This window comes from Artibeus jamaicensis, unplaced genomic scaffold (genome assembly GCF_021234435.1).
Source record: "Artibeus jamaicensis isolate MK-2021 breed Jamaican fruit bat unplaced genomic scaffold, CSHL_Jam_final contig_834, whole genome shotgun sequence".
NCBI lineage: Eukaryota > Metazoa > Chordata > Mammalia > Chiroptera > Phyllostomidae > Artibeus > Artibeus jamaicensis.
The window spans coordinates 633,594-655,294 of record NW_026521981.1 but is presented as its reverse complement, the minus strand read 5'-3'; the positions used below and the strand labels follow the sequence as shown (position 1 = coordinate 655,294).

General features: G+C 37.5%; 1 protein-coding gene across 3 annotated transcripts in view; it reads left to right on the top strand.

The window, feature by feature from the left end:
* Positions 1 to 21,701, top strand: part of LOC119053041 (B-cell receptor-associated protein 29) — a 52,469-nt gene that overhangs the window by 24,217 nt on the left and 6,551 nt on the right. For all 3 annotated transcript variants that reach the window (XM_053673189.1, XM_053673190.1, XM_037150474.2), the window contains exon 7: positions 21,235 to 21,335. In XM_053673189.1, the coding sequence (XP_053529164.1) occupies positions 21,235 to 21,335 (101 nt within the window). The remainder of the gene's footprint in view (positions 1 to 21,234; positions 21,336 to 21,701) is intronic.

The following is a 21,701-nucleotide window of genomic DNA, read 5'->3' as shown; positions in this document are numbered from 1 at the left end:
ATGCCTGGGTTGTGTACTAGGTCCCCAGTTAGGGGTGCACATGAGGCAACCACACCAGTTATTGATGTTTCTGTCCCTCTCTTTCTCCCTCCCTTCCCCTCTCTCTAAAAATAAGTAAATAAAATCTTTAAAAAGAAACTTCACAGGAAAAGAGAACTGATTTGAGTAGAGAAACCATCATGTTCTTTTTATTATAAATATTGTATTAGGGAAATTAAAAATGAGACTACATCTCAAGATCTCTTTCTAGCTCTGAGAGCCTTTGCCTATGGGATTAATAATCACTTTATGTTTAAAAAGAGTACCTACCTTTTTATTTCTTTCTAATTTTTATCAGAATTTTGCATACACATAAACAATAAATAGTACTGTAGGACTTAAAATGAAAAACAGCAGTCCCCTGGGACCCATCCCCCGAGGCAGCTGTTCAACTCATTAGCTATTATTTCTGATATTTGCCTCCAGATTTCTAAATACAATGTTTAGGTACCAGTTTATTTTTTTTAATATATTTTATTGATTATGCCATTACAGTTGTTCTATTTCCCCCCCTTCATTCCCCTCAACCCTGCACACCCCCTCCCCCACCGTTCCCCCCCTTTAGTTTATGACCATGTGCCTCAGGTTCTTTAGATTCTATATTTCCCATACTATTCTTGCCCTCCCCCCTATCTATTTTCTACCTACCGTCTATGCCACCTATTTTCTGTACCTTCTCCCCCCTTCTCCTTCTCCCACTCCCCTGTTGCTAACCCTCCATGAGATTTTCATTTCTATGGTTCTGTTCCTGATCTAGCTGTCCTCTTAGTTTGCTTTTGCTTTAGGTGTGGTTCCTAATAACTGTGAGTTTGCTGTCCTTTCACTGTTCATCTTTTTTATCTTCTTTTTCTTAGGTAAGTCCATTTAACATTTCATATAATAAGGTCTTGGTGATGATGAACTCCTTGAATTTGACCTTATCTGGGAAGCACTTTATCTCTCCTTCCATTCTAAATGAAAGCTTTGCTGGATAGATCAGTCTTGGATGTAGGTCTTTGGATTTCATGACTTGGAATACTTCTTTCCAGCCCCTTCTTGCCTGTAAGGTCTCTTTTGAGAAATCCACTGACGGTCTGAAGGGAACTCCTTTGTAGGTGATTGCCCCCTTATCTCTTGCTGCTTCTAGAATTCTGTCCTTCATTTTATTTTATTTTTTTACCTCTTTTTTTTATTGATTGTGCCATTACAGTTGTTCTATTCCCCCCCTTCATTCCCCTCCACCCTACCCCCCGTCCCCACCATTACCCCCCCTTTAGTTTATGACCATGTGTCTCAAGTTCTTTAGATTCTATATTTCCCATACTATTCTTGCCCCCCCATCTATTTTCTATCTACTGTCTATGCTACTTATTTTCTGTACCTTCTCCCCCCTTTCCCTTCTCCCACTCCCCTGTTGCTAACCCTCCTTGAGATCTTCCTTTCTATGTTTCCACTCCTGATCTAGCTGTCCTTTTAGTTTGCTTTTGTTTTAGGTGTGGCTGTTAATAACTGAGTTTGCTGTCCTTTCACTGTTCATGTTTTTTAATTTATTTTTCTTAGATAAGTCCCTTTAACATTTCATATAATAAGGGCTTGGTGATGATGAACTCCTTGAATTTGATCTTATCTGAGAAGCACTTTATCTGTCCTTCCATTCTAAATGAAAGTTTTGCTGGATAGAGCAATCTTGGTTGTAGGTCTTTGGTTTTCATGACTTGGAATACCTCTTTCCAGCCCCTTCTTGCCTGTAAGGTATCTTTTGAGAAATCCGCTGACAGTCTAATGGGAACTCCTTTGTAGGTCACTGTCCCCTTATCTCTTGCTGCTTCTAGGATTCTCTCCTTCATTTGAATCTTGGCTAATGTAATTATGATGTGCCTTGGTGTGTTCCTTCTTGGGTCCAACTTCTTTGGGACTCTCTGAGCTTCCTGGATTTCCTGGAAGTCTATTTCCTTTGCCAGATTGGGGAAATTCTCCTTTATTATTTGTTCAAATAAGTTTTCCACTCGTGGCTGTTCCTCTCCCCCTTCTGGTACCCCTATAATTCAGATGTTGGAGCGTTTAAAGATGTCCTGGAGATTCCTAAGACTCTCCTCATTTTTTTGAATTCTTGCTTCACTCTTTTCTGTTTGGCCATTATTTGTCTTCTTCTGGTCCACTCCACTGATTTGAGTCCCAGTTTCCTTTTCATTGCTATTGGTTTCTTGTCCACTTCCATTCATTTCAATTAGTTTTGCCTTCATATGTTTCTCTAATTTGTGGCTATAATCAACCAGTTCTGTGAGGATCCTGATCACCAGTGTTTTAAACTGTGCATCTGAGAGTTTTGCTATTTCTTCATCGCTTAGATTTATAGGCCCTGGGGCTTTGAGATCTTCTTGAGCCATTTTTGGTCTATTCGCGCCCGTTAAGTGTGAGGATTGGAACCTTGGATTCCCAGATTGCTGGTTTGTGATGCTGTATGTGGGGGCGTGGTCAGAACGGGGAAATGGCGGCCCCCTCTGTTGTTTTGCGCCACTGGGTGAGGAGCAGAGCCTTAGGTGGTTCACCAGGGCCGGGCCACTCAGAGTCGCTGGGTTATGGCGCTGTATGTGGAGGCAGGGTCAGAGCGGGGAAATGGCGGCGCCCTCTGTTGCCACTGGGGGCCTGCTGGGTCCCATCTACTCGCCCACTCCCTCGCTTGTCTATCCGTGCTTGAATGTGTGACCAAAGTCAACCCGCAGCCCTGCTCCCTTGCTGTTTCCCCGAGGTCGCTCGCTGTGTCGCTCACTAGGTCTAACCCTGCGCCTGGATTCCACGCGCCTGTGTCTGTCTGACCGAGTTTTCCCGTGCAACCCTGCTCCGCGAGCTGCTGGTTTCACCCCTCTTACCAGTCAGGCTGAAGAATTTGTTGTTATCAGACTTCCAAAAAGTTCAATTTTCTGTGTTCTGGCTGTGTTTTCTATTGCTAATATTTAGTTGTCTCTAAACTTGGTTGTGTGACAAAGCGCGGCGTCTCCACCTATGCCTCCATCTTGGCGGAAGTCTTGTTCTTCATTTTCATCTTGGCTAATGTAATGATGATGTGCCTTGGTGTGTTCCTTCTTGGGTCCAACTTCTTTGGGACTCTCTGAGCTTCCTGGATTTCCTGGAAGTCTATTTCCTTTGCCAGATTGGGGAAATTCTCCTTTATTATTTGTTCAAATAAGTTTTCCACTCGTGGCTGTTCCTCTCCCCCTTCTGGTACCCCTATAATTCAGATGTTGGAGTGTTTAAAGATGTCCTGGAGGTTCCTATGCCTCTCCTCATTTTTTTGAATTCTTGTTTCTTCATTCTTTTCTGTTTGGTCATTTTTTTCTTCCTTCTGGTCCACTCCTTTGATTTGAGTCCCAGTATTCTTTCCATTACTGTTGGTTTCCTGTGCATTTCCATTCATTTCAATTAGTTTAGCCTTCATATGTTCCTCTAATTTGTGACTAAAATCAACCAGTTCTGTGAGCATCCTGATCACCAGTGTTTTGAACTGTGTATCTGAAAGTTTGGCTATTTCTTCATTGCTTAGATTTATCAGCTCTGGGGCTCTGAGTTGTTCTTGAGCCATGTTTTGATCTGTGTGTGCCTGTTACATATGAGGAGCAGAGTGTTAGGTGTTCACCAGGGCAGGGCTACCCAGGTGGCTGGTTTGTGAGGCTGTATGTTGGGGTGGGATCAGAGAGGGACAATGGTGGTCCCCTCTGCTGCTTCCCGCCACTGGAGCCTGCACAGTCTGTCTCACCACTTGCACCTTCACCGGTTTATCGGTTTGGCTGAAGGGTTCGTTGTTGTCAGGCTTCTGTATAGTTCAATTTTCTGTGGTTTTGGCTGCGTTTTTGTTGCTAAAACTTTGTTGTTTTTAAACTTGGTTGTGTGAGGAGGCACAGTACTTCCACCTACGCCTCCATCTTGGCGGAAGTCTAGGTAGCAATTTCTTGATCTTTCTTTGTCTGGGATATAATCTTTGTCTGTCTTATGTAGACAAGGACTTAGGATCTGAGGACTGCTCTCTTAGCTTACCTAACTCCTCACACACATTTCCCGTCCCTTCCATTATTCCAATATAATAAACACATCAATTTTTATTATATTAAATTATTAAGATTATATATTTATTCATCATCATCATCAAGTGGACCCCTTTGTCTAAGAATTGTTATTTTCTGAAAATCATTATTATTATTTTAGGTCTATCACCATTGATTGCAAAATGTTTAACCCTAGAAATTTGAAGGCTGTGCTTCATTATCTCCTGGCCTATGTTATTTCTGTTGACATGGCCAAAGTCATTCTAGTTCCTGATGCCTTTTGTATATAACCTGTTACATTTTGTTTTGCTCCCTGGAAAGTTGTAGAATCTTCTGTTTGCCTCAGGGTTATGAAATTTCATCTAAAGAGAGATTTTAGTAAGCATGCAGAATCAGTAAGATTTGGGCAATGAGGGAAAGTAAAAGTTTAAGATGACCGCAAATGTATAACCTGGTTAACTAAGGTAGGTGACACTTTTAACTAAGATTGGTACCAAAGGAGGAGTGGAGTGCTTTCATTTATTTGTGGGGAGGGGGGAAGCAGAAGTAATGTATTTGGTTATAAATATACTGAGTTGAAGGAGCCATTAGGATATCCTAGTTAAAATACCCAAAGAACAGTCGAGGCTTGAAAGAAAGGTAGTCTCAATATGGAGTCTAAACCATCGTATAGATGGATCTGATGGTTAAATCAAGGAGTTGATGATTACCAGTCAAGGAAGACTGTACTGAGTGGGAAGGAAGAAGCCTGAACATACAACTCTGGCACATAAAAACATTTGAGGGTTAGACTGAGAAGAATCATCAGGGTTTTTTTCTAGTATCTACTCACCTCTAGTGATTTAATTCTCAGTCATTAGTAAAGATTTTCTGGATTCTAGGTGATACCTCTACTTTTCAGTGTGTATTAATAATATCAAGCCCACTGATGATCTAGAAAGTATAGTAAAAATGCTGTATGTATAAAATTTTCTACTAAAATTTCAAAAAATGTTTATGTATTTTAGAGAGAGGAAGGAAGATAGAGATAAGAGGGTGAGAAACAGTAATTTGTGATTTGTTTCACTTATTTATGCATTCATTGATTGATCTTGTATATCCCTTGACCAGAGATCAAACTCACAACCTTGGCATATCAGGATAATGCTGTAACCATCTGAGCTACCTGGCCAGGGCATTCTACTAAAATTTTACCCTTTGAAAGATATTTTGAAATTGCAAGAAGAATGGAGTGTATAAGAAATGTGTGGCTAATATGAGTTGGAAGAAGTTGGGATATAAGAGGCAACAAACCTGGGAAGCAAATATTAGGTTGCTCAGCATGCGCCTTTCTCTCTCCCTGGACTCCTTCACTGATTTCCGCAAGTTGATCTTTTCTTCGCAAGAAATTCAACAGTGTTTTCCTTCACTTCCTCCCTCCCCATCTGATTTCACCTTCTTAAATGTTTGCAAGACATTGCTGTCAAAAGTAAACTTTATTTAGTCAACACTTCTGAAGGTTTGTGTTTCATATATTTCAACCATTATGTCTGCACACAAAGTGACCTTTGTGGAAAACATTTACCCCTTTGCCTCTGGTTCAAAAGCAGGTCTTTCTATTCAATACTTTATAGAATGTCCTACAACCTTCACAGGCCAAGAACTCCTCAGCAGTTTTTATAGAACTGGTTTTTGGGATTTGGGGTTCTGCAGATGGTTGTGGGTTCCTGCAGGTTGCATACTGCAGAGATTTTAGCAACATGACTTTCTTTGCTCAGTTCCTCTTATAAACTTTTACTTGTACCTGCCGTGTAAAAAGTATTGTGCTAGATGTTGTTAGGGATACCAGAGGAATACATTGTCGTCTCAGTCTTCAGGGATGTCTGGTGAGAAAGATGGATAGACTCACTGACTACAAAAATGTAGGTCAAGGAATGATAAAAGCTAAAATAAAGGTATTATGTACAAGGGGCTATGGTAGCATAGAGGAGAGAGTGATTGTTATTGCTGGCAGAGTTACAGAAAAATTTGTGGGGGAGGTATCATTTGAGCTGAGGCTCAGGGATGAGTGGAATTTCACAAGATTAATGGGAGAGTCTTCCTCTAGCCTCAGGAGTGCACACAGACCAAGGATGAAAGCCCATGGTGCCTAAAAGCATTATTTATAGCAGGGTGGAGTGGGAAAGTTGAGACAAGATCTTGAGGCCCATGAGTACCATGCTTGAAAGTTCAAAATTTATTCTAAAGTAAGTAAGTACAGAGGCAGCAGCAGATTTTTAACAAGAAAAAATATAGAGCCAGAAATAGTCTGCTGTCAAATAATTTGTGGATAGGGATTTAAATTAGAGAACGAAGAATAAGATGACTCTGAAATGTTTCAGTCTATTTAAGAGTTCTCTTGCACAGTTTATTTGTTTGTTTAAAGATGCTGTGAAAGATCTAACAAGCATTTGGGAATGTGAAATTTGAAGTGACTCAGGTTTGGTTTAAGACTGACCTTCCCTTTGGGGAAGTTAGTCTACATTGCAGTTCTTCACAGAGTTCTTCCATGTACTAACGGTCCAGTGCATTGTTTATGTTGAAACTTAATAAAGTGCCAGCTATTATTATTATTATTAATATCAAAAACTTTACAAGATAAATAAGGAATGATTGAAACAAGAGTTTTTTCATTTAAATTTCAAGTGTCAACCTAAAAAAATTGTCAAAACTAATTTAAAACACTTCAGTTTAGGGATCATTTTTCTGGTACTATCTTATTTTCTTAAACCCCTTTGTCTTTTTGTATATCATAATAAAAAGTTGTCAAGTATAAGGTAAAATCTTTTACAAGCTTCTAAATTGAAAAAGATAAACACACCTCTCGTAGCCTGATTGATGGTAAAACGTGCATTATTAGATGTTTGGTATGTTCATTTGGTAATTAAATCCATAACTGATTTATACAATTGAAGTATAATAATAGCACTGTTTTTTTCTGTGAGCGTCTCGGAAATATATTGCTTGGGCCCAGGGTATTTTAATTGGCTATGTTTAAAAGTGATTAACATCAATGAGATGAATTAGTTTTGCTTTAGAAGCTGAAGCATGAATTTTTGCTTTAGAGGTTGCCTGATGGGGGCACCTCCATGTGAAAGTCCAACTAGGCTTGAATCAGCTTATCCAAAATCGAACTTAACAATTTTCTTGTTCAGATTCTTTCCTCTTGGTTCCTGACTCAGTCATTTTTTAAATGGACAGAAAGCAATCAGCTAGGAAAGTGACCTGGAAAATTGAAGGAGGAAAAAACCTTTTTTTCCTGTAACTAAACTTTATTGCAACATCCCCTATCTATGTAGACTTTGTTCTTTCTATAAGGAAAATGGATAGAGCTAAAATAGGAAACTTAAGGGGACTTCTTAAAATGTCCAGTATAATTTGGACCCTCTTCTCCTGTTCTGAAACTTTATTTTTTAGTTATTTTGAGTAAATTTATAACTCAGGAGAAACTGACAAAACCTACAAGTGTTGTTTTAGAACAGGGGTCAGCAAAGTCTAACCCAAGGGCCAAATCCGGCCTGCTGCCCTGTGTTCACAAATTAAATTTGATTGGGACAAAGCCACAGTCATTTGCTTATATATTTCCTGTGAGTGCAGAGTTGAAAAGCCAAGGTCCACATGGCACAAAAAGGTGAAAATATTGACCATCTGGCCCTTTACAAAAATTGTTTACTGAGCCTTACTTAGGCTCTTCAAATAAAAAAGAATGCCTTTTTCAGATAAATGAAAATGCTAAAAAGATTTGCTTCTGCTGTTAATGTTAAAAAAGTGCTTATTGAATGAATATTGATCAGATAACTTAAGAAATTATATATGCTAATGTATACTAAAACTAGTTCTTGGTTTATAGTTTACGTAAATTGACTCCTTCAGTTCTCATGTTATGATGCTTTGGTAATTCTGTGTTCCACTTGCTTTTGTTTACACATGAAAAGTGCTTTATAAAGCATACCCTTTTCAAAGCAGTTTGTTAGGATCTATACTTACACATCACTTCGCCTAAAATGTACATCCTGATTTTTAAGTGCAAAGCTAGCATATTAATATAATTTATAATTATTCTTTGTTAAGTACAGAACCAAAATTGTTTCCTTAAATGCGTTACTTAACAGTCTAACTAAGATTAATGAAGTCTTTATGCATTTCTTGATATTTCTTATGCCAACAGCATGCACAGTGGGGCTGATTTCATTCATTAAATTAGAAAGCCTACCTTTCTGTTCCCTGGCCCAGGGTACAAGTAATCATTAGAAGTGTCAACATGAAGTGTCTTTTCTAAACGCAAAAGCAATTTACCCATGAACCTCATTCATGTTCCCAGTACATTGGAAGGTATGGGCAGACACTGCAGTACCTACTGATGGGTAGGGAAATCGATACACATGCACAAAAATAAATATATAATTTCTCCTTTGTTCTTTGCATGTGAAAAATAGAATTATTTGTAGTGTTATTCATTAATGTTTACTCTGTATTATCGCAACTTGTGCAGTTTTATTCCACTCCAAAAATTTTGCTTCTCCTCTCACAAAGCAAGCAGTCTCCTCATGCATGTCCCACTTTAGTATCTCTGCCATTAGTTTGGCTTCGTCACATTGCCACCAGAAGCGGTTTTCAACCCCACATATCTGACTATGCCTCTGCACTATTTAAAACTCTTTATTGGTTTCTGTCACCTTTACTGTCACCTTTTCTGACACCTTTACTGTCATCAAGATGGCACACGTGGTCTTCTATGACCTGATCCCCAGTGTCATCTGTAGTTTTGTCCCCCACCTTTGTCCAATCTAAATTTCATACTCATACTTTATTAAATATTGTAGTTTGTAGTTTTAACAATGGGTTTCATTACTTTTTACTTTGCCCAGGACTGCACATCTGGCTGCCTGTAATGTCCTTCTTTCTTCTCCCTTCTCTATAGCTTATGCTCATCCTTCAGTTTCTTTCTTTTTTTAAAAGATTTTATTTATTTATTTTTAGAGAGGGGAAAGGAGAAGGAAAGGGAGCAAAACATCAGTGTGTGCTTACCTCTCATGCACTGCCTCTTGGAGACCTGGCCCACAACCCAGGCATGTGCCCCACACTGGGAATTGAACCATTAACCCTTTGGTTCATGGGCTGACATTCAATCCACTGAGCCACACCAGCCAGGGATCATCCTGCAGTTTCAATGTTGCCACCTCTAGAAAGCCTTCCCAATACTCTCTCCCTTCTGGCTGGGTTGAGTGGCCTCCTTGGGGCCTCCATATTCCTGCATGGTCATTTATTTGATAGTGCACTTTTTATCTTTTTATCTTTCTTCCTAGATGGTAAGTGCTGTGGAAGGCAAGGGTCACATCTAAATCAGCTCTGTGTCATCAGCACACACCTGCTATTCCAGATAGCAGATTCATTCATTCATTCATTCATAAATCTCACCACAAACACTGAATTTGGTGCCCTCTCTTACCTCCTTACCCAGTTTAGATTTCATGGTTCATCATAATTATGTTTTTGCACACTACTTAACTCTTTCCTCTCCCTCCCTTTTCCCTCCCTCTCCCACTCCCCTCCTCTCTTAAACACCTAGCCCTAGTAATAATCAAATGTCCCTCTATGTGTTACCTGCATCCAAACATCTCAGCATTGTTTTAAGTCCATGGTCACTAAATTCAAATGGGCCTTCACTACTGCATGACAGTCCTATTGCACTTCTCTAAAATCTTTACTTTTCCACCTTCCAAAGCTACTTTAGGTCTTCTCATCTCACTTCTAAATTCTAAACCCATCCTGCTTCTGTGGACACAAAGAATAAATCACAAAATCTTCATTTGCTCATCAACTTTACTACCATCCTCTCCCAGCTGGGGTCAGACTTTCTGCCTGTCCTTGGGTCACAGTGGATTAAGTGTCACTTCTCTAGTGCTGTGCATCCAGTCCCCGCTGTCCTCCTCAGGACTTTGTTTCTGCACTTACTCCCTTCCTGTCATCCCACAGACATCCTCCATTATCTCCTGTTCAAAAGTGAAAACGACGACTTCCCTTTGTCTCATATTCATCCTGTTACCCATTTCTCTGCTCTATACTTGACAAAAATTCTTTTTTCCTTTTTAACTTTTTATATAGACATAATTTCAAAGTCACAGGAAAAATGCAAAGTAATACAAAAAAATTCCCCTATATCCTTCACTCAGTTACCCAAATGATAACATCTTACATTTACTTTATCCTTTCCTCTGATTCTTTTTATTATTTCACTTATTTTTTTATAATTTTCAAATAATAATTTCTAATTTCCTTATTCTACATTTGTTAGATGCCATTCTTTTGTGAGGAAGAGCTTTCTTCACTCCCCCCAAGTTTTTTTTTTGCTTGTTTAATATATTCAGTGGGTTATAATCTATTATGAGCATTATATTTTATTGTTTAGTTGTCTCAGATTTGGCCTTTTCAACCTGGACCATTTTGCCATTATCATTTTGTCATGCTTCCATTCTGTAAGCACTTACTTTCTGGTATAACAAGATAGTTCAAGCTCATCTTGTGCATTTCCTCCTCCAGCCTTTGAATCATCATTCCTCCAATGGGCCTTGGTTCCTTTAAGTGGAGAATGGTATTCAGAAAATCAAATATGGACCCTAGGTGTGCTCATTGCTACTGGGCATCATTATTCATGACCCCTTTAACAGAGAGAACTAATGTAGCTTAAATTTCACCTCTTCAGAAAAACTTTTCTGACTACTCAACCTAATGTAGCTACACAGTCATTTGCTCTCCCATCACCCTATTTTAACTTTCTGTATGACACTTAGCACTCACTTTTGGTTGGTTGGACTCTATAGTGTGTCTTTCACCCTCACTAGAAACTGCGTGTTATAAAAACAAAGACCCTGGCTATCTTTTCACTATATCCTCAGCATTTAGAAAAATGTCTGATGCCTGGTAGGCATTCCATAAGTTGTTGAATGGATCAGTGAGTAGATAACTCCCTTGTCTTAGAGCACTTTCATCTGTGTATCAACTTTATATTTTATGGTTATGAACAGTAGGAGTCTTTGGGAGGTAGCCTTTCATTTCATGGCCTCTCAACAAGTAGAGGCTAGCAGAAACATTTTCTTCCTCATGTTCTTAATGAAAAGTAAAGGTTTGTCATTACTGTTAAGAAGTTTAATTCTCACAGTCCTTCCATATTTGTTGTACATACTGACCCTAATGTATGATTCCATAAAAACAATTTTTATGAACCCCAATTTTAAATATTTTTAAAATATTTATAATCATATTGCCCTTCAACCCTCTTGAGTAACTAAACCTTTTACACAAGATGTATACGTAAAGATTAAATGTCTTTGCTGTTCTTGAAATACATTAAGTCTATGCCTCTATATTAGAATATCTGCTTTTTCTTTATCTGCTTTCTCATTGCATATTTACTGCTTTTTTAATATTACCATTTTTAAAAAATACACAGTATAATACTATAATAAATCATTTTAAAACATCATTTTGTTTATTTAAAGCAAAGGAATTTTGAGGGTCAGATTTGATAGGTTCTTACTCAGGACTTACTGCTTTTTTATAATAAGCTTTTTATGTTAGGACAATTTAGATTTACAGAAAAATAAGATAGTACAGAGAATTCTCATATATCCCACACTCAGTCACTTTTTAAATTTATGTCTTACATTAATATGGTACATTTATACAATTGATGAACAGATACGGATACATTATTATTGACTAAAGTTCATAGTTTACTCAGATTTTCAATGTTTTTACCTGATGCCTTTTTTCTATTATAGGATCTCATTCAGGATACCACATTACATTTAGTACTCTTGTCTCCTTGGGCTCCTCTTGGCTATAATAATTACTCAGACTTTTCTTATTTTTGATGACCTTGACAATTTTGAGAAGTACCAGTTAGGTATTTTGATATTTTATTTTATTTTTTAAGATTTTATTAATTTTTTGAGAGAAAGGAAAGAAGGGTGAAAGGGAGAGAGATAAACAGATATGCGAGAGAACCATCAATGGGTGGCCTCTCGCACACCCCAACTGGGGGCCTGGCCATCAACCCAGGAATCAAACCTGTGACCTTTAAGTTTGAGGGAGGATGCCCAACCCACAGAGCTACAACAGCCAGGACCTGGTTGGATATTTTGTAAAATGTTTCTCTGTTGGAATTTATCTGATGTTTTTCTTGGTTAGACTGGGTTATGGATTTGAGAGGAAAGGCACAAAGGTGAAGTACCATTTTCATCACATAACATCAGGAGCACGTAGCAACATGACTTATTATTGTTGATGTTGACCTGGTTGAGGTAGTGTTTTTCAGGTTTCTCTAACATAACATTATTTAAACCCTTCCCTCCTTGGAAGGAGGTCACCATTCACAGCCCATACCTAAGAAGTGAGGAGTTCTGTTCCTCCTGAGTCTGGAATACCTACAGAAAGTATTTGGAAGTATTCTTCATGGATTTGTCTCTTCTCCCAAATTTATTCATTTATGTATATCAGTATGGACTCGGGGGTATTCATTTTTTACTCTGAGTTATAATTTAATTTTTTTTTTTTGCTCAAGTTGTTCCAGCTTTGACTGGTTGGACTCTTTCAGTTGGATCCTGTGTCCCTTTGACATATCTCCATTATTATAGATTTTTAAAAAAAAATTTTTGAGTGCTTTCCTAATTTCCGACACTATAAGATGCTGTAGACTTATCTTTCATATACCCTCACCCATTTCTAAAATGAGTGTTTTGTGTTTTCTATTTTAATTGAACTGGGTTCTGTGATACTATTTGTTTGGTTTCTTGTTTTTAGTTCTGAAATAGCATGAGATATTTATAACATGATTATATTTTTATCAAAATATCTCAAGAAAGCTGTGTTTGCTTTGTGATTGCCCAGCTATCCTGAATATTTTGGTTTTTTTTAAATTAAAGATATAACTGTTTTTCATTGGAACCAAGATTCTTATCATGTAACTAAAGTGACACGTCATTGTTTACCTGGTATTTATTTTTATTTTTATTTTCAGGAAATGAACTGGTTTTACACAAGTGGATTTTTTAGGTGCTTAAAGCTTAGACTTCTCGTTTATCCATTCTCTCCTTCCTTTAAGGAACATTTTTAAGCACCTTCCATGTGCTGGGCATTGTGCTGGGTGCTCAAAACAGACAAGACACAGCTGTTTCTTGAGTAGTCCATAGTCTAGTGAGGACATAGCTATACTTCAGCATGATAAGTGCCATAATAAACATAAGCTCTCCCAGCTGGGTAGCTCAGGTGGTTGGAACTTGGTTGGAGTTTCGTCCTATACACCAAAAAGCTGAGGGTTCTATTTCCATTCAGGGCACATACCTAGGTTTTGGGTTTGATCCCCAGTCAGAGCACATGTGAGAGGCAACTGATTAATGTTTCTCACATTGATTTCTCTTTCTCTCCTCCCCTCTTCTCCTGGTCTCTCCCTCTCCCCCTTCCCTGTCCCTTCCTCTTCCTCCCTTCCTCTTCCTCTAAAAAATCAATAAGCATTTTCTCAGGTGAGGGGTGGGGGGAAGGTAAGCTCAAGATGAAGTAGAAGCCAACAGCAGAGATCAAAGACAATTTGTTAACATTTTGAAGGGTGAATCTTAATTAGCCAGACTAAATGGAGGAGAATAAGAAAAACAGGAGGTTAAGGGAGATGGGCAAGGATGTTTTTACAAAATGAAAAGCATGTAACTGAAGGAGTATGGCACTTTCAAAGTACTACAAAGAGCTCAGTGTGACTGGAGCATAAAATAAAGTGGAGGCAGTGCTGAGTTCAGCAATAAGCCTAAAATCCATCATGAAGGGCTTCATGCCATGTTTATGTTAACATTCTGGGGGCACTCTGGGAGAGATTTTTGGCAGAGGAGCAATTACTTTGACAGTACTGTGGCAATGAATTATAGTAGCCAAGAAACTAGGTGAGGAATCCTCTTCAGTAATCTGAACTACAGGTGAGGACAGTGGTGACAGGTGGCATGGAGTAGATGGGTTGTCGAGATGTAAGGAAGTATAGATGTGAGGTTAAAAGATGACTGAAATGATGACTGAATCAGACATCATCTATATGTGCCTGATAATATAGGCATGTACAAAAATAAAATTAAAACCTTACTTAACAGGAGTTTGTGAGTCTACTTTCCACGCCTCTTGGACAAATTACTGTAGACTAACTGTCCAGTAATGAGTCACTGGTAAAGGAATAGTACATGAGAGGATTAAGTACTGAGCAACTCTAGTATATAACACTCATAAGTTCTCAAAAATAGAAGCAAATAAGCTGAAGGGAAAGAGCCAAGAATACTAGGTGTATGGGAATCCATCAAATTAAAAATGTTTCCTCCAGCACAATCCTTAACAGCTCTTGTACTATAGCCATCTTTAGCTGTCACACCAGTGCCTTTCAAAACTTCCATTTCCTGGCGAAGGTAAGCTTGCAGTGTCTTTTGTCTCAGGTATAAATCATAATGACACAGCACATTTATTTACACAGTGTACTAGTTTCACCAGCTCCTTCTACTATGCAAATAGCTCCATAAACGTAAGTTTGGCACTTTGAAAGCCACAGGTATTTTTGGCCTGCTTACATGTCATTTTAAACAAACATTTCCCCTTATTGTGAGTCACTATAATATTAATTGGGGATACTATGATGCATGTGCCTTAAACATGACCTAGTTTCTATTTGAATCTGGCCAAAATGTCATGAAATATCTCAGCATTTCCATAAACCCACTGTCTAGTGAGAGCAACTCATATTTGCTCATGAGAAAACTGAAAGTGAGTTAGATGGATCACCTCAAGTCTCTTTGTCTCATTATATCTTCCCTATACATGCTGTTTCCAAAATAATATGCTTCAAAATAAAACAAGCATTTTCAAATGTTAGATAACAAGTTTATGTCATCTCTTAATCACAAAGTCCCAAACGGAGGTAGAAGGCATGCAAAACAATATTGTAATTTTTATAAAACAAACAGTAGGACTGGAAAACAATCCAGAAGGCTCCTGGACAGTAACAGCCTGCACTCACAGGAGTACATTCAGTCAGATAGTAATCATCAGGTTTACTAATATCCACTGAGACACAAAACAAAGTAAGAAACACAGTTTATATCTTGGCTAATAGTGCCAGGAAAACAGGATTAGTCTATAGTTATTTCTTTATAGCTTCATATCAGAAGCAATCAGAAGAAACTTCTGAATAATTGGTATAAGTGGTTCTCTAACTTTTTTTAAAATTAAATTTATTGGGGTGACAATTGGTTAATAAAATTACATAGGTTTCAAGTGTACATCATCTGTGTATTATGTTTATCACCCAATGATAAATCTCCTTTTGTCGCCATATATTTGACTTCCTTTACCCTTTATTATTACCCACCCCCTTTCCCTCTGGTAATCACGATACAGTTGTCTGTGTCTATGAATTTTTCTCTTCTTTGCTCATTTATTGCTTTCAGTTTTATATCCCACATATAAGTGAAATCATATGATTCTTGCTTGACTTTTTCTGTCTGACTTCACTTAGCAAGATATTTTCAAGATCCATTTATGATATCGCAAATGGCAGTATTTTTTCTTTTCTTAAGGATAAGAAAACATAAACCATTACTCATGGTTGCCAAGACATGGAAATGGCGGAAGTGTTCTTTGATGGATTCCATTGTATATAGGTGTCCATCGAAGAACACTGTCATTTCCATGTCTTGGCAACCGTGAGTAATGCTGCAATGAACACAAGGGATACATACAGCTTTGCTAATGAAAGTTTTCAAGTTTGGGGGGTAGATAACCAGAAAAGGGATTACTGGGTTAAATGGTAACTTTATTTTTAATTTTTTTGAGGAACCTCCATACTGTTTTCCATCACGGCTGTACCAGTTTACATTCCCGCCAGCAGTGAATGAGGGTTCCTTTTACTCCACAACCTCTCCAACATTTATTACTCACCCTGTTAATAATAGCCATTCTGATAGGTGTGAGGTGATATCTCATTGTAGTTTTGATTTACATTTCACTAATAGCTAGCTAAGTTGAGCATTTTTTCATATATCTGTTGGCTATTTTTATGTCTTCTTGGAAGAAGTGTCAGTTCAGGTTCTCTGCCAATTTTTTAATTGGATTGTTTGTGTTTTAGTTGTTGAGTTGTATTAGTTATTTATATATTTTGGATATTAACCCGTTGTTGAAGGTGTTTGCAAATATCTTTTCCCTTTCAGTTGGTCACCTTTTTGTTTTGTTATCAGTTTCTCTTGCTGTGCAGAACATTTTAATATAGACCACTCATTTATTTTTGTTTTTACTTCCCTTGCCTCGTAGGGAAACTTCATAAAGTCCTCTTTAAGACCCAGGTCCATAAGTTTAATACCTATTATTTTCTTCTATGTAATTAATTGCTTCAGGTCTTATATTTAGGTCTTTGATCTATTTTGAGTTAATTTTTGTATATGATAACTAAGCACAGTCTAGTTATATTCTTTTGTATGTGACTTTTCAATTTCCCTAGTACCATTTATTGAAGAGGCTTTCTTCACTGTATGTTTTTGGCTCCTTTATCAAAATCTTTTGCCCATGTACATGCACGTGGGTTTATTTCTTGGTTCTCAATTCTGATCCATTGATCTGTGTATCTATTTTTCTGCCAATACCATGCTGTTTTGATTATGGTTGCTTTGTAGTATAACTTGAGGTCAGGGAACATGATACCTCCAACTTCATCCTTTTTTCTCAGTGCCGTGCCAGCTATTCGGGAGTTTTTTGTGGTTCCATACAAATCTGATAGTATTTTGTTCTGTGTGTTTTAAAAATGCCATTGGGATTTTGATGGGGATTGCATTAAATCTGTATATTGCTTTGTGTAATATGGCCATTTTAACTTCGTTGATACTTCTAATCCATGAACATAGAATGTCTTTCCATTTCTCTGTGTCTTCTTCTATCCCTTTTAATAATGTCTTACAGTTTTCACTGTATAGGTTCTTCACACCCTTTGTTAAGTTTATTCCAAGGTATTTCATTTTTTTGCAGAAGGAATTGGTTTTTTTCCTGAAATTTAATTGTTAGGATATAAGAATGCAGTGGATTTTTATATTGATTTTTGTATCCTGCAACTTTACAGTATGTGTTTATTGTTTCTAATAGGTTTTTGGTGGAATCTTTAGTGTTTTCTGTATAAAGAAAGAATCATGTCATCTGCAAAAAGTGACAAGTTTACTTCTTCATGCCTTTTATTTCTTTCTCTTGCCTGGTTGCTCTGGGTAGGACTCCCAGTACTGTGTTGGGCAACGGTGGAGAGAGCGGGTATCCTTGTCTTGTTCCTGATCTTACAGGAAAAGCTTCCAGCTTTTCACCATTGACTATGATATTAGCTGAGGGTTAATCACATATGACCTTTTTTTATATTGAGGTACTTTGTTTCTATACCTATTTTATTGAGTGTTTTATTCATAAATAGATGCTAGCACATTAAATACAATAGTACATTAAAATGATAATACATTATCATCAAGTGGGGTTCATTCCAGCAGCACAAGGAGAGTTCAAAATATGCAAATTGATCAATGTGATACATCAAATTAACAAAATGAGGGATAAAAATACAGTCATATCAATAGATACAGGAAAAGCATTTGACAGGATACAACATCCATTTGTGATTAAAACTCTCTTCTTTTACAGATTCATAAGACACCTGACTCATTCCCTCTACTAACAATTCATGAGAAAAATGATATCTTTTAATGAGAGATGATGTCTAAGGTTTATGAAATTTCCTAAGTAATTTATTCATGTCAGAAATTTAAGTATAAATCATTTTTATTACTATTTTTTAATCCTCACCTGAAGATACATTTATTGATTTTACACAGAGAGGAAGGGTGGAAGAGAAACATCAATGTGAGAGAGAAACATCGATTGGTTGCCTCCTGTATGTGCCCTGATGGGGAACCAAACCCACACAACCTTTGTGTGTTCCCTGACCAGGAATGGAACCCATGACCTTTTGGTGCACAGGGCAATTCTCCAACCAACTGAGCCACACCTGCCATTACAGTATAAATCATTTTTAACATTAAGACCAACCTCTGTTCATTAATAAGCTCCTCAGCCATATTTTTCAAACCACCATTATTGGCTACTCAGATCTTATTAGGTTGTAGAATCTTCTTTGCTTCTTATATACTGGAAATCTAGGCTCTTAAACATTTTTAGTTTCATATTTTCAAGTGTCCTCTAGGAAATGTCCTGGAGAACCCAAACTGAAAGCAAGTATATAAATCTTTGTGTTGTGGCTCTGGTTCCAGTGAAATCTAACAACTACCATAAATCTCTCTTCCCTTCCTAACCCATACCTTTACCAAATGACACATTCATTTTGTTACGTTCAACTTTTAAGTAACCCTGGCCGGTGAGGCTCAGTTGACTGGAGCATCCTCCCATAACCGAAAGGTTGAAGGTTCACGTGCAGTCAGGGCACTTGCCTGGGTTGCAGGGGTGGTCCTGATCTGGGTTTGTGCAGTCCCCAGTCTGGGCACCTGTAATCCCTGGTCCAGGGGCATGCAGCCCCAGGTTCAGGTGGGTACAAGAGGCAACTGATCAATGTCTCTCTCTCTCTCACTCACTCTCAGGCACTCTCTCTCTCTCTCAAATGCAATGGAAAAATGCCCCTGGGCATGTATAAAAATACATAAATAATTAACAAATTTCAGACCTTAATACCTAATTTAGATTTGTGGATCTATGGAAGTAAGGTGGAAGAAATTATAAATTGTGCTATTTAAACCAAAATTTAAAAGTAAATAATTAGAAGTAAATAAAATTTAAAATTCAGTGCTTCAGTTGCACCTGCCACATTTAAAGTACTCAGTAGCCACAGGGAGCTAGTGGCTACCATGCTGGACAACAGAAATGTAGCACATTTATTGGACAGTGTAGATGCAGGACAGTACAGAAAGTTCAACTTGACAACATTGTTTAGAAACTGATACAAAAGGCACTTTAGTTAGTAGTGAATATACATATATTTTAAAATGCCCATGTGAGGGCTTCTCAAGAGATAAAGCAACCAGATTGTTTATAAAGAGAACCTATAATTTCATTTACTGTGCAAAAAAGTGCCTTTTAAATTTATAAATTCTACTTTCTTTCCTACAACTTATACCCTAAGAGATTTACAAATGCAGAACTTCTAAAGGCTACATGTGCAGAATTGTATGTATAGCTAGTTCCAGATCCCCAGAATTTCTTCAATCCATCTTATACTCCCTTCCCTTCTACACATTTGATCATTAGCTTCTCCATAACATGTTGACTTAAATGTTTAGCATATATATATATACACGGGGTGGGGTGGCGGGACAAAAGTAGATTTACAGTTGTAAGTACACAAAACACAGAATTTATTCTTGTATTATTGTTTGTTAATTATGGTATTGTGTTCCATGTAAACAGCTGTAAAGGTACTTTTGCCCTAACCTCTCTGTATATATTTTTAAACTTCTGTCTAATCTGCTGGCTTAGACTGGAGCTTCATGTTGAACAAAGGCTAGTTTATAGCCATTTTTGTGCATCATCTTGAGGTAAAATCTTTAAGTGCCACTTACACACCTTCATATTTTTCAGCTTTCTATAAAAAAGTGATTTTCTTTGTTCTTAAGAAAATATGGTTGCACAACCCTTAGTAAGAATGATTAAATCACTTTTCTTCCCTCATTTTTTTTCAAAAGCAGACCCTTCTGATAAATTCTGTTTGATAATGCCTGCCCGAGTGGAGGCTTAGGCAGGGAAGGGTTAGGATGAGCCTGGAATATTTTGTGCCTGAAGCCAAGTCCTCAAAAAATGGTGGGAACATTAGATCAAAAGACGTCAGAGCCCGCCTAAAGGAGGTTCCACTGGCCAAATCTGGGGGAAATTAAGTATAGTAATGAATCATAAATCACTGACAAAACAGGCACCTCCGAGTTCATCCTGATGGATGGATCAATGGATGGATAGATGAATGGACAGACAGCTGGATGGATAGATAGATGGGCAAGAAAGGAAGGCTCTTCTTTTTTTAATTTGTATTTATGAATTTTAGAGAGGGAGTAAGGGAGGAAAGGAGAGAAACTTGATCTTGTTCCACTTACTTATGCATTCATTGGTTGATCCCTGTGTGCACCCCGACCAGAGATCACCAGCAACCCTGGCGCAATAGGGCGACACTCCAACAAACTGAGCTGCCTGGCCAGGGCAGAAAGGCTCTTTGTTATACTAGAATGCTGGCTGGTAAGTGTGGATGGGTTGGTAAAGCTGGAAAATCACCATTTCACAACCATCATAATAAAGATTGGTTTAGGCAAGAGTTATTGGTGGGTGCTAAATATAGGGGGAAGTTTATCAAGGAACAGGATGTTTACATAGCCTTAATTGTATTCCCACATACTGCTTCTTAATTACTGGAAAATAACTATAAAATGGAAAAACCAGAGAGAGGCAGATGGGCCTCTTTTCATTGATCTTGAAAGACATTCCACACAACTTATTTCATATTTGTATGTAAATGGGATGCATAAGCTGAATCTAGTCATGAGGAAACTTCAGACAAAACCAAAGTGAAAAACATTCTGTTACTTTTAAAGCATCTTATATTTTTAAAAATTTCAGTGTCCCAAAAGATGAGGGCAAGGAGGGCGGGGCAAGACTGCAGAACTATTCCAGCTTAAAGGAAACTAGAGATGTGACCACTTACTGCAAGTCTTTGATACAGGACTGCATCTTGGACAAGAAGTGGAAAAAAAGTAATAAAAAGAATGTAATTGAGACAATTGCCAAGATTGGAATATGAATGGTAGATTAGAAAAAGTATTAATGTTAAATTTTATAACTGTCCTATGGCAATTGTTAGAGAATACCTTTGTTCTTAGGAAATACACCAGTGAAGTGTTAAGGAGTAAAGGGTCATGATGTCTATAATTTATTCTCAAATGGTGCAAGAAAATAATTGTGTGCATGTGGAGAGAATACAATAACAAATGTGTTGTATAATTAACAGTTGGTGAATTTGTACAAAGGGTACGAAGGAGTCCTTTACTTATCTTGCAAATTTTCTGTAAATTTGAAATTATTTCAAAATAAAAATTGTAAAATTTTATTCAATGTTTTCTAGCCCTTTCTAAGGCACAAAATGACCTGATGACAGTGAAGATACAATCAGAGAATCTTTCAAAAGAATATGACCGTCTCCTAAAAGAACACTCAGAACTTCAGGTGGGTGACATCTATGTTATGGGCCTAAATTTTTTTAAATTGTAATTACTTAAATCAACTATTTGGGTTATTTGCTCTTCCCAAATCAAGAGGTTGTACTTAATCCTGGCTTTGTTTAGTGATTAAGGAAGATAGAATTTACTTAGAGGGTAAAGATTAGGACATTACATGAAAATACAAGATAATCATAACAGAGAGAGTAAGTGGCCTGCTAACTTAAACCGTTGAAGTTTTTCGTGAAGCTTTAATCAAAATAATTGAACCACAAAAATGGCAGCATGAAAAAACACATTGGCTCTAGAAAATTTTGTTTTGCTCTTTGGAATGTTTGTCGTACCCATACCAAAGAAAAATCAAAAATGAAGT